The 13,370-nt window shown below is 42.2% G+C and overlaps 1 protein-coding gene across 48 annotated transcripts in view; it reads right to left on the bottom strand.

Annotated features, from left to right (window-relative positions):
- Nucleotides 1-13,370, bottom strand: part of LOC111836071 (protocadherin gamma-A11-like) — a 187,780-nt gene that overhangs the window by 19,542 nt on the left and 154,868 nt on the right. For 2 of the 48 annotated variants that reach the window (XM_072701979.1, XM_072701980.1), the window contains exon 1: nucleotides 10,009-12,187. The exons of 42 other annotated variants lie outside the window; for them this stretch is intronic. In XM_072701979.1, coding sequence (XP_072558080.1) covers nucleotides 10,009-11,988 — 1,980 coding nt within the window. In that variant the 5' untranslated portion in view covers nucleotides 11,989-12,187. Of the gene's footprint in view, nucleotides 1-1,148; nucleotides 3,334-5,770; nucleotides 8,521-10,008; nucleotides 12,188-13,370 lie in introns of those variants that run through there. 4 more of the 48 variants (XM_072701937.1, XM_072701959.1, XM_072701977.1 and 1 more) reach the window with 2 other exon arrangements.

The raw sequence follows: 13,370 nt of genomic DNA, 5'->3' as shown, positions 1-13,370 counted from the left end.
TAGAGAGTGTATGCTCTTTGTGTGTAGAGAGTGTATGCACGTTGTGTGTAGAGAGTGTATGCTCTTTGTGTGTAGAGAGTGTATGCACGTTGTGTGTAGAGAGTGTATGCTCTTTGTGTGTAGAGAGTGCAACTCACTTTGTGTGTAGATAGTGTACGCTCTTTGTGTGTAGAGTGTATGCTCTTTGTGTGTAGAGAGTGTATGCTCTTTGTGTGTAGAGAGTGCATGCTCTTTGTGTGCAGAGAGTGCAGCGCACTTTGTGTGTAGAGAGTGAACGCTCTTTGTGTGTAGAGAGTGAACGCTCTTTGTGTGTAGAGAGTGTACGCTCTTTGTGTGTAGAGAGTGCAGCGCTCTTTGTGTGTAGAGAGTGCAGCGCACATTGTGTGTAGAGAGTGTATGCTCTTTGTGTGTAGAGAGTGCAGCGCTCTTTGTGTGTAGAGAGTGCAGCACACATTGTGTGTAGAGAGGGTATGCACTTTGTGTGTAGAGAGTGTATGATCTTTGTGTTTAGAGAGTGTATGCTCTTTGTGTGTAGAGAGTGCAGCGCTCTTTGTGTGTAGAGAGTGCAGCACACATTGTGTGTAGAGAGGGTATGCACTTTGTGTGTAGAGAGTGTATGATCTTTGTGTTTAGAGAGTGTATGCTCTTTGTGTGTAGAGAGTGCAGCGCTCTTTGTGTGTAGAGAGTGTATGCTTTTTTGTGTAGAGAGTGTATGCTCCTTGTGTGTAGAGAGTGTATGCTCTTTGTGTGTGGAGAGTGTATGCACTTCCCATGTTTTGTGGGATCCCTCCTGCAGTAACAGGCAACGTTTATAAACAGCTTAAACTGCATTTGTGTCCTGAGATGTACTTGTATCCCATCCAGGATATATACTAGCTTTGTGATTAGTTAGATCTGGGCAAAAGACCTACTGACCAGGATAAATACTGACAACAGCATGTTAAACTTCATATATTTGCTACAGTAGCATGTGCAGATGTAGAGGCGTGAACAAGGGGGTGTGAATCGTTTATTACTGAAAATACGCAGAAGAACATTGGGGGGCAGGGGGGGGGGGCACCCCCAGCCCCCTCCTTCTCTGCATGTACCTGTCAGGTGTAAAATGAAAATTCTCTAAATTATACACTGTTTGAAGGCTTATTACTCACCTGTATATCTGATTTCGCACTTTCTTCCCAATTATTTTCCATTTGCTGTAGGATCTGAGCTCCACTAGTGTCCAAAGTAACCATGGTTTCTCGATACGGTCTGAGATATTTTTCATCACTCTTCCTGGAGTCAGTCGTCATATACACCTCGTAGTTGTGCATATGCTGTAAAGTTCCTGTACCTCCGGCGTCTGAGTAAAGTGTTGGATAATATGGTATAACTGGCAGATTGGACTGATAAAAGATGCGCGATTGCCTCCATCTGTAGATTTTAACTGATATAATCACTACTAAAGATAAAATGAAGAGGAAAGACACTACAGCCAGAGCCAGAACTAAATAAAAAGTCAGGTTGTCATTATAATCCTTGTCGTGAGTATTGTCACTGAATTCCGAGAGTACTTCAGGGAAGCTGTCCGCCACCATCACATTAACGTTGACTGTAGCTGAGCGAGACGGCTGTCCGTTGTCCTCCACAATAACAGTAAGCCTTTGTTTCATGGCGTCTTTATCACTAACTGGGCGTATAGTTCTGATTTCCCCGTTTTGTGAGCCCACTTCAAACAGCGCCCTGTCTGTCGCTTTCTGCAGTTTATATGAGAGCCAGGCATTCTGTCCAGAGTCCACATCGACGGCCACCACTTTAGTGACAAGATAGCCCACATCAGCTGAACGAGGCACCATCTCAGCCACCAAGGAGCCACCAGTCTGTACTGGGTAGAGGATCTGAGGCGCATTGTCGTTCTGGTCGTGGATGATAATGCGGACTGTAACATTTCCACTTAATGGAGGTGAGCCCGCGTCTTGAGCTCTCATTTTAATTTGAAATTCTTTAAATTTCTCATAATCGAAAGAATGCACGGCGTGGATTACCCCGCTTTCGGCATTTACTGACACGAGAGAAGAGGCGGGCACACCGTTGACCTCCGAGTCCTCCAGCAGGTAGGAGACGCGCGCGTTCTGGCAGCAGTCGGCATCATTGGCTTTTACAGTGAAAATGGAAACACCGGGTGTGTTGTTTTCTACCAAACGGACATCATAAGATCGTTTTTCAAAAACAGGTGCATTATCATTAACATCGGATACTCTGATATGTAATGTCTTTTCACTCGAGAGAGAAGGTGAGCCGTGGTCTGTAGCAGTAATTGTAATGTTATATTCTGCATGCGTTTCCCGGTCTAAATTTTCCCCAGTCTCTAACGTGAAATAATTCATTAGAGATGATTTTATTGCAAGAGGGCTGTTTTCACTAATCACACATGTCACCCGACCATTTTCTCCCGAGTCTAAATCTTTAACGTTAATGACTGCAATAGTGGTTCCGGGTGAAGCGTCTTCGGAAACCGGATTAGTGAATGATGTTAACGTTATAATGGGGATGTTATCATTCACGTCAATTATATCAACAATAACAGCACAAGAATCTGTCAAACCACCGTGATCTCTAGCATCGATATTAATTTCATACTTCTGTATATTTTCAAAATCTATACTTTCTCTAACAATAATCTTCCCCGATTTTTCGTCTATTTCAAATACGCCATTCTGCTCATCTTTGATACGTCTAATGGCGTATGACACTTCACCATTAATACCTTTGTCTTTATCAGCTGCACTAACTGTTGTCACAAGTGTCCCCTTGGATGAATTTTCTTGGATTGAAGCTCTGTAGAGCTCCTTGGTAAAAACCGGAGCGTTATCATTTGCATCCAAAACCTTTACATTTATTTTCATCGCACCGGACCTCGGTGGGTGACCTCCGTCTATAGCAGTTAATGTTAGAGACAAGTCCTCCTGCTGTTCTCTGTCTACTGGAGACTGTAGCATCATCACAATGTATTTACTGCCATCAGAACGGGTCTCCTGTTTTAATACGAAGTTATCAGTCGGTTTCAGACTGTAGCTCTGTATGGTATTAATACTGACATCGGGATCATAAGCGCTATCCAACATAAACCGCGCACCGGGCAACGCCGATTCACTAATCTCAATATTTATTTCTTCATTCGGGAATGTCGGAGCATGATCGTTTATATCCATTATTTCTATAGAGACACTATACAAGTGGATTGGATTTTCAAGAATTATCTCGGTATTGAAACTACACGGAGATATTTGATTACAAACCGTCTCCCTGTCTATTCTCTCATTGACCACCAGTATTCCTTTGTCTGTGTTCAGCTCCACGTACCGACTGCTGTCTCCGGCAACGATCCGAGCTCGACCGCTCTTCAGTCTTTTAACGTCGATTCCCAAATCCGCAGCGACATTGCCGATGACGGAACCTTTAACCATCTCCTCCGGAACAGTGTATCGCATTTGCCCGTGAGTTACATAACAAAACGTAAGGAAAATTATCCAGAGTCGTATTTGCTTCTTCATATTGCCGCATTTTTTTCTGAAAGCCATTTTCGCCATGTAAATCTTGCGTATTAAAACATACAAGCCATTTACTCATCGTAGATCATCGTTACTCCAAGTGTCAGAATAAACTTATAACAGAGTTAATATCAAAATTAATTCCGTAACATGTCCTTCTTCCAGAAAAGATACCCAAAATATCCGAGAAGGTCTGAGTTGTTTTCTCCTGTCGATTTTTGCTATATCCACTCCTACTACACACACACTGCGTCTGCGTGTATGGGTGACACAATAAGAAGGGAGATGCCACTGAAATTCAGCCCGCGGCAGCTCGCCTCCCTAACCAACAGCGGCCCTTACAGACTTGTGCGGGAAACGCTGCTGCGTTCTTTCTGAAACATTGTCTACACAATTATCATTTTGCTGTAAAACTATAGTGCAGCTACAAAACAAGTTTATGGGTTATCCGTGGATTATATAGCCTACCAATTACAGCTTCACAGAAGATATTGAAGAAGTCAGCATAATATAAAATTACGTTAGAATTTAAGTATGACGATATTAATTATAATAGCATATTAAATCCTCATCATATCTTTCCCTCCATCTCCCCAACATTTTGTCTAGTAAGGGGCTGTATTACAGATTATACAGGACACAAGGCAGGGGGACAGCCTCGCCAGGACGTCAGTCTCACACACTCTCTTAATGGTAAATGGATGGCATTTATGTAGCGCTTTTGTACTCCTATGAGCACTCAAAGTGCTTTACAATATATGCCTCACATTCACCCATCCACACTCACATTCATATACCGGTGACAGAGGCTGCCATGCAAGGCATCACAAGCTCAGTATCTTGCTCAAGGACACTTCGATAGAGTCAGGAGGAACCGGGGCTTGCATCCATACGTTATTTAATTTAGAGAAGCATAACAGGGCTACCTATTTTTGAAGTGAGCAACAAAATTGGAGGACGTGGAACAGAGCTCTGTGATACAGGGAGACCCACACACACACACACACACACACACACCTGTGGCAGAATGAAAAATGACAAACACTAGAGATATCACAGGACAATGGTACCTATACTGCATCAACCTATAATATTGGGTTGATAAAGAATTTTTTAAAAGGCAGGTAAGTGGCTACATCGCAACAAAAGATAACTTTTCCATGAATAAACTGTGACAATAATAGCTCAATTTAAATAACTATGATGACAAACATAAAGTACAATTATGTAACATTAAATGTTTAATCTGAAAGGGATATGGATACAGTGTGGAAAAAAATACAGGAGTTTGAAATTCTATTGATGAAATATAGTAACATTATAGACAGATTTGAACATTCGCATCCATACGTTATTTAATGTATGTCATTTTTAATTATACTCTTAAAAGCTTTACAATTACAGATTGTACGGGATACAAGTCAGGGGAACACCCTGGACAGGACGTCAGGGCACACAGAATCACAGACTGACACCCAAAAATTAATTTAGGTACGTATAATACATATTTCAGAACGGAACTAAACCATATAAAGTACTGAGAATGAGTAAAACTATTGTATATGTTTATTTTTTAATTTCCATCCATCCATCAGAGAGGTGACATTCCATGTCCCTATAGCTAGCTTCTGCACCCGAGGATCGGACCGCCAAGGTCCCCGCCTTCGGCCATTACCCAACTCACACTGCACCCGACCCCTATGGCCCCTCCTACAGGTGGTGAGCCCATTGTAGGGGGGACCCACGTACCTCCTTCGGGCTGTGCCTGACCAGGCCCCATGGGTGCAGGCCTGGCCACCATGCACTCACCATAGAGCCCCACCCCCACCCCCAGGCCTGGCTCTGGGGGGGCCCCGGTGACCCACGTCCGGGCGAGGGAAAACATGGATCTATGTTTTTACTCATCATAAGGGGTCTGATGAGCCGAGTTTCGTCTGGTTCTTCACCCTGGACCTGTTTGCCTTGGGTGACCCTACCAGGGCCATAAAGCCCCGGGAAACTTAGCTCCTGGGATCATTGGAACACACAAACCCCTCCACCACGATAAGGTGTCGGCTCCATGAGAGGTAATGAAAGGGAACGTGAATACACCCTGAAAAATGACAGCATATTAAATATAATATTACATACTAGTTGCCTAGTGTTATACTATAAAAATTGATCTTTACCACAAGTGAAATACAAAACAACAAAAGAAAAAACATATATAATATATAATGAACTATTAAAATTTGCCTACTTACGAAATCAGACACAGCCAGGAAAGTTTTTTCATCCTTTCCAGGTGTCATTGTCTCTGTAGAACTGGGATCCATTATGAAAGCATTTTGACTGTTTGGTCCGACTAATTTAAAGTCGCTTTTCCTGGAGTCAGTCGTCATATACACCTCATAGTTCTGCATATGCTGTAAAGTCCCTGTACCTCCGGCGTCTGAGTAAAGTGTTGGATAATACGGTATAACTGGCAGATTGGACTGATAAAAGATGCGTGATTGTCTCCATCTATAGATTTTAACTGATATAATCACTACTAATGACAAAATAAAGAGGAAGGACACTACAGCCAGAGCCAGGACCAAATAAAAAGTAAGGTTGTCATTATAATCCTTGTCGTGAGTATTGTCACTGAATTCCGAGAGTACTTCAGGGAAGTTGTCCGACACCATCACATTAACGTTGACTGTAGCTGAGCGAGACGGCTGTCCGTTGTCCTCCACAATAACAGTAAGCCTTTGTTTCATGGCGTCTTTATCACTGATCGGACGTATAGTTCTGATTTCCCCGGTTTGTGAGCCCACTTCAAACAGCGCCCTGTCTGTCGCTTTCTGCAGTTTATATGAGAGCCAGGCATTCTGTCCAGAGTCCACATCGACGGCCACCACTTTAGTGACAAGATAGCCCACATCAGCTGAACGAGGCACCATCTCAGCCACCGAGGAGCCACCAGTCTGTACTGGGTAGAGGATCTGAGGCGCGTTATCGTTCTGATCCTGGATGATAATGCGAACTGTAGCATTTCCGCTTAATGGAGGTGAGCCCGCATCCTGGGCTCTCACTTTAACTTGAAATTCTCTAAGTTTCTCATAATCGAAAGAATGCACGGCGTGGATTACCCCGCTTTCGGCATTTACTGACACGAGAGAAGAGGCGGGCACACCGTTGACCTCCGAGTCCTCCAGCAGGTAGGAGACGCGCGCGTTCTGGCAGCAGTCGGCATCATTGGCTTTTACAGTGAAAATGGAAACACCGGGTGTGTTGTTTTCTATCAAACGAACATCATATGATCGTTTTTCAAAAACTGGTTCATTGTCATTCACATCGGACACTCGAATATGTAAAGTCTTGTTCTTTGAGAGAGGAGGTGAGCCTTCGTCTGTAGCTGTTATTGTAACGTTATATTCTGAGTCTATTTCTCTGTTTAGCATTTTCATTGTTTGAACGGTGAAGTAATTCTTTATAGACCATTTAATTGCAAAAGGAGAATCTTCAGATATAATGCAATTCACCTGACCATTTTCTCCCGAGTCTATATCTTTAACGTTAATAACTGCAATAGTAGTTCCGGGTGAAGCGTCTTCAGAAACTGGATTAGTGAATGATGTTAACGTTATAATTGGAATGTTATCATTTACGTCAGTGATATCAATAATAACAGCACAAGAATCTGTAAACCCACCGTGATCTCTCGCTTCCACATTCATCTCATATCTCTTATCTTTTTCGAAATCTATGCTTCCTCTTAAAAAAATTTTGCCCGATTTTTCGTCCATTTCAAACACTCCACTGTCTGTTTCGGACATATGTCTGAAGGAATATGTCACTTCACCATTAACGCCTTTATCCGAATCACTTGCACTAACTGTTGTCACAAGCGTCGCCTTGGGTGAGTTTTCTAGGACAGTGGCTCTGTAGAGCTTCTTTGTAAAAACTGGAGCGTTATCATTCACATCCAAAACCTTCACATTTATTTTCATCGCACCGGACTTCGGTGGGTGACCTCCGTCTATTGCAGTTAATGTTAAAGACAAGTCCTCCTGTTTCTCTCTGTCTACGGGGGACTGTAGCATCATCTCAATATATTTACTACCATCAGGACGGGTCTCCTGTTTCAATACGAAGTTATCGGTTGGTTTCAGACTGTAGCTCTGTATGGTATTAATACCGACATCGGGATCATAAGCGCTGTCCAGCAAAAACCGCGCACCGGGCAACGCCGATTCACTAATCTCAATGTTTATTTCATCTTTAGGAAATTTCGGGGCGTGATCGTTCACATCCATTATTTCTATTTCTACTTCAATTAACTGAATTGGATTTTCTAGAATAATTTCAATACTGAAACTGCACAATGTTGTTTTCTTACACAACGGCTCCTTGTCTATTCTCTCATTGACCACCAGTATTCCTTTGTCTGTGTTCAGTTCCACGTACCGACTGCTGTCTCCGGCAACGACCCGAGCTCGGCCGCTTTTCATCCTTTTGATGTCGATTCCCAAATCCGCAGCGACATCGCCAATGACGGAACCTTTTACCATCTCCTCCGGAATAGAGTATCGCATTTGTCCATGGGTTACATAAGAAAACGAAAGGAAAATTATCCAGAGTCGCATTTGCTCCTTCGTATTCTGGGATTTTTTTCTGAAAGCCATTTTCGCCATTTAAATCTTGCGCATTAAAAACATATAGACCTTGTAAAAATCGTAGAGCATCTTCACCGTAAATATACCTTTTCTTATAAACTTACAGTATAGCTAATATTGAAATTAATTCCGTAACATGTTTTTTTAATGAAAGGATACGCAGAATATCCGAGACGGTCCGAGCTGTTTCCTCCTGCCAGTTTCTGCTAGATCCACCCGTATTGCACACACACTGCGTTTAACTCCGTATGAGTGATACAATAGCATGGCCAATGCAGCCGCCGCTGCTCGCCTCCTTAACCAACAGCGGCCCTTACAGACACATGCGGGAAACGCCGCAGCGTGCCCTGCGAAATAACGTTGCCTAAACACAGTGATTTGGAGATAGACAATCCTGATCCCGGAGTGCCGGTATCCAGCAGGTTTTCCATTCTACCTGGTCTCTGATGTACCACACCTGATATCAGGCAGATAGTAACTCATCAGGTAGGATGGAAAACCTGCTGGATACCGACACTCCAGGATCAGGGCTGCCTACCCCTGCAATGATCTTATGCAGTAACGGAATACAGTGCAAGTATTAAACAAGTGTACGGGTTATTTATGGATTATTTACCAGTAACTCGCTTCTCAAAAGATATTCATGAAATATACAATTACGTTATAATTTAGACTATGTAGTTATTAATAATTATAGCCAATTAAAATACCTATATCATTCCACCCGTCCCTCCATTATCTTCCCACATTTTGTCCAGTAGGGGGCCGTAGGGGTCACCTGACCCTATTACAGATTATACAGCGCACCAGGCAGGGAAACAGCCTGGCCAGGAGGTCAGTCCCACGCGGGGCAGACAGAATCAAACACTGTATCTTAATGAGTAATTTAGAGAAGCATAATGCGTGTTTTTGAATCGCGCAATACAGCGCGGGGAACCTGGACCAGAACTGGGCGAATACCGGCAGACCTACACACACAGCCGTGGCGGGATGCAACAAACAGCACTAAAGATACGAGAGCCGGAGCGCCGTAAGGGGGGTAGGAGTTAGGACGATTCCAAAGGCCCCTGAGTGACAGGGGCCATAAAAAACTGAAAAATAACTGGAATGGTCTGGACTGGGGAGCCCTAATGATATGCTTTTAGGGGACTCAAAATCTTTAGCAACGCCCCTGTACGACGGTACCCTGCTACCTACTGTGTCAGCCTACACCATGCAATATCCTCCTGAGACCCAAGGAAAAGAAGTGTCCTTCAATTTTAGGTTATTTGTTATATTCTATGTCTTTGAAGGAAATAAGACATCTTACAATTTAGATTTTTTTCAAATTTATTTTTATTTATAATTTCACAGTATGTACGACATAAATAAATACCTTTCCTTACATCATTGATAAGATAGATGCAAAAACAAAATGTCCACTACAATAGACATAAAATAATGGGTGGGGTTTCAGGAGGATATCGTATAAATAAAATGACATTTTCAAAGACGTCCTAATAGGGAAACTGCGGGTAGTGGCCACATCACAAGAGAAGATAACGTTTTCCGAGAGAAACCATGACAATAATAATTGGCTAAAAATATATAATGATAAACCTAAAATACAATAATGTACAATTAATATATCAATCTGAATGCGAATGTGAATGCACTGTGGAAAAAAATGCAGTGGTACTAAATTCTACAGATATCATTTAGTAATGTTACAAACAGTTTTGAACATTCGTAATATTTACTTATTCGAATGGAGAGCTAAACCATAAATGAAACAAGGACACTAACAGAAAAGAAAACTAATTACACGGTGATTTTATATTAAAATTATATTGCTTACTTACGAAATCAGAGACAGGTAAGACAGTATCTTCCCGTGAAAGCGCCATTGTCTCTGCAGAACTGGGATCCATGATGAAAGCATTTTGACTGCTTGGTCCGACTAATTTAAAGTTGCTTTTCCTGGAGTCTGCTGTCATACAAACCTCGTAGTTGTACTCATGCGGCAAAGTTCCTGTACCTCCGGCGTCTGAGTAAAGTGTTGGATAATACGGTATAACTGGCAGATTGGACTGATAAAAGATGCGTGATTGTCTCCATCTATAGATTTTCACGGATATAATCACTACTAAAGATAAAATGAAGAGGAAGGACACTACAGCCAAAGCCAAAACTAAATAAAAAGTCAGACTGTCATTGTAATCCTTGCCGTGAGTATTGTCACTGAATTCCGAGAGTACTTCAGGGAAGCTGTCCGCCACCATCACATTAACGTTGACTGTAGCTGAGCGAGACGGCTGTCCGTTGTCCTCCACAATAACAGTAAGTCTTTGTTTCATGCCGTCTTTATCACTGACCGGACGTATAGTTCTGATTTCCCCGTTTTGTGAGCCCACTTCAAACAGCGCCCTGTCTGTCGCTTTCTGCAGTTTATATGAGAGCCAGGCATTCTGTCCAGAGTCCACATCAACGGCCACCACTTTAGTGACAAGATAGCCCACATCAGCCGAACGAGGCACCATCTCAGCCACCGAGGAGCCACCAGTCTGTACTGGGTAGAGGATCTGAGGCGCATTGTCGTTCTGGTCTTGGATGATAATGCGGACTGTAGCATTTCCGCTTAATGGAGGTGAGCCCGCATCCTGAGCTCTGACTTTAACTTGAAATTCTCTAAGTTTCTCATAATCGAAAGAATGCACGGCGTGGATTACCCCGCTTTCGGCATTTACTGACAAGAGAGAAGAGGCGGGCACACCGTTGACCTCCGAGTCCTCCAGCAGGTAGGAGACGCGCGCGTTCTGGCAGCAGTCGGCATCATTCGCTTTTACAGTGAAAATGGAAACACCGGGTGTGTTGTTTTCCACCAAACTGACAGCGTAAGACAGTTTTTCAAATACTGGCGCATTATCGTTCACATCGGAAACTCTAATATGTAACGTCTTGTAACCGGAGAGAAAAGGTGAGCCGTGGTCTGTAGCAGTAATTGTAATGTTATATTCTGCATGCGTTTCCCTGTCTAAATTTTCCACAGTCTCTAATGTAAAATAATTCATTAGAGATGATTTTATTACAAGAGGGCTGTTTTCACTAATCACACATGTCACCTGGCCGTTTTCTTCCGAGTCCAAGTCTTTAACGTTAATAACTGCAATAGTAGTTCCGGGTGAAGCGTCTTCAGAAACTGGATTAGTGAATGATGTTAACGTTATAATGGGGATGTTATCATTCACATCAATTACATCAACGACAACAGCACAAGAATCTGTAAAACCACCGTGATCTCTAGCTTCAACGTTTATTTCAAATTTCTGCATTTTTTCATAATCTACACTTTCTCTAACAAAAATCTCCCCCGATTTTTCATCTAGTTCAAATATGCCACTGTGTTCATCTTTGATACGTCTAATGGCGTATGACACTTCACCATTAACACCTTTATCTGAGTCACTGGCACTTACGGTGGTCACAAGCGTCCCCTTTGGCGAATTCTCTCGGATAGTAGCTCTGTAGAGCTTCTTGGTAAAAACTGGAGCGTTATCATTCGCATCCAAAACCTTTACATTTATTTTCATCGCACCGGACCTCGGTGGGTGACCTCCGTCTATCGCAGTTAATGTTAGAGACAAGTCCTCCTGTTTCTCTCTGTCTACGGGGGACTGTAGCATCATCTCAATATATTTAGTACCATCAGAACGGGTCTCCTGTTTTAATATGAAGTTATCAGTCGGTTTCAGACTGTAGCTCTGTATGGTATTAATACCGACATCGGGATCATAAGCGCTGTCCAGCATAAACCGCGCACCGGGCAGCGCCGCCTCATTCATTTCAATATTTATCTCATCTTTTGGAAATGTTGGAGTATGATCGTTTATATCCAATATTTCTATAGAAACACTGTACAAGTGAATTGGATTTTCGAGAATAATCTCAGTATTGAAACTGCACGGAGATATTTGATTACAAACCGTCTCCCTGTCTATTCTCTCATTGACCACCAGTATTCCTTTGTCTGTGTTCAGCTCCACGTACCGACTGCTGTCTCCGGCAACGATCCGAGCTCGGCCGCTTTTCAGCCTTTTAACGTCAATCCCCAAATCCGCTGCGACATTGCCGATGACGGAGCCTTTCACCATCTCCTCCGGAACAGAGTATCGCATTTGTCCATGAGCTACAAACCACAATAAAAGGAGAATAATCCAGAATAGTATTTGCTCTTTCGTAGTGCTGTATTTTCTTCCGAAAGCCATTTTCTCCATTTACGTCTTGCGCAGTAAAACATGTAGATTTTTTTTTTCAAATCCTATAACTTCATATGACACAGCAAATACAAGAACAGACTAATAACACAGCTAATATTAAAATGTATTCCCTAACATGTCTTTTTTCTTAAAAGAAATGCAAAATATCCGAGATGGTTCGAGCTGTTTCCTCCTCCCTGGATTTGCTGCATCCCGCGTCTAAGTCTGCATGCGAGACACTGTAATATGGGAAGTGCTATTGAAATTTACCCAGCAGCTGCTCTCGTCCTTAACCAACAGCGGCCCTTACAGACCTGTGTGAGAAACGCTGCCGCGCGCTCTGCGAAACAACGTCTACACTAAGATCCTATGCTGTAACGAATACAGTGCAGCTATACTGAACAATTGTTTTGGTTAATGATACATTATATACCGATTCCTCCCTTCTCAGAAGATATTCGTGAAGTCAGCTGAATAACACATTACCTTATTATTTAATGTATGTCGTTTTTAATTATACTCTTTAAGGCTGTATAATTACAGACTGTATGGGGTACGAGACAGGGGTTGGACAGGATGTCAGTCCTTCTCAAGGCACACATGATACATATTTCTGGACTGAACTCAACCAGAGAACTGGATTAAAATTGTAATATACAGTGCTGAGAATGAGTAAAAGTATTGTATATGTTTATTTTTTAATTTCAACATTTTTTGACTGATATTAATGACTATTTATACAATCAAAATGAACAAAAATTCTAATTTCTCATGATGAGAACATCCCTATCAGCCTATTTATAACTACATTATATATATCATATAACTTAGAATCCAATGCACCAAATCAGCCACAAATTATAAGGTCATTATTAGACACTATCTTCGTTTACATCTTACATAAACAACTAACCTTTTATTTTGTCCTAGTTGCTTAAGTAGATGGTACCGAAATGCCAAGATCAGAA

This window comes from Paramormyrops kingsleyae, chromosome 18 (assembly GCF_048594095.1).
Source record: "Paramormyrops kingsleyae isolate MSU_618 chromosome 18, PKINGS_0.4, whole genome shotgun sequence".
Lineage (NCBI taxonomy): Eukaryota > Metazoa > Chordata > Actinopteri > Osteoglossiformes > Mormyridae > Paramormyrops > Paramormyrops kingsleyae.
The sequence above is the reverse complement of the archived record's forward strand: the minus strand, read 5'-3'. Positions and strand labels throughout refer to the sequence as shown.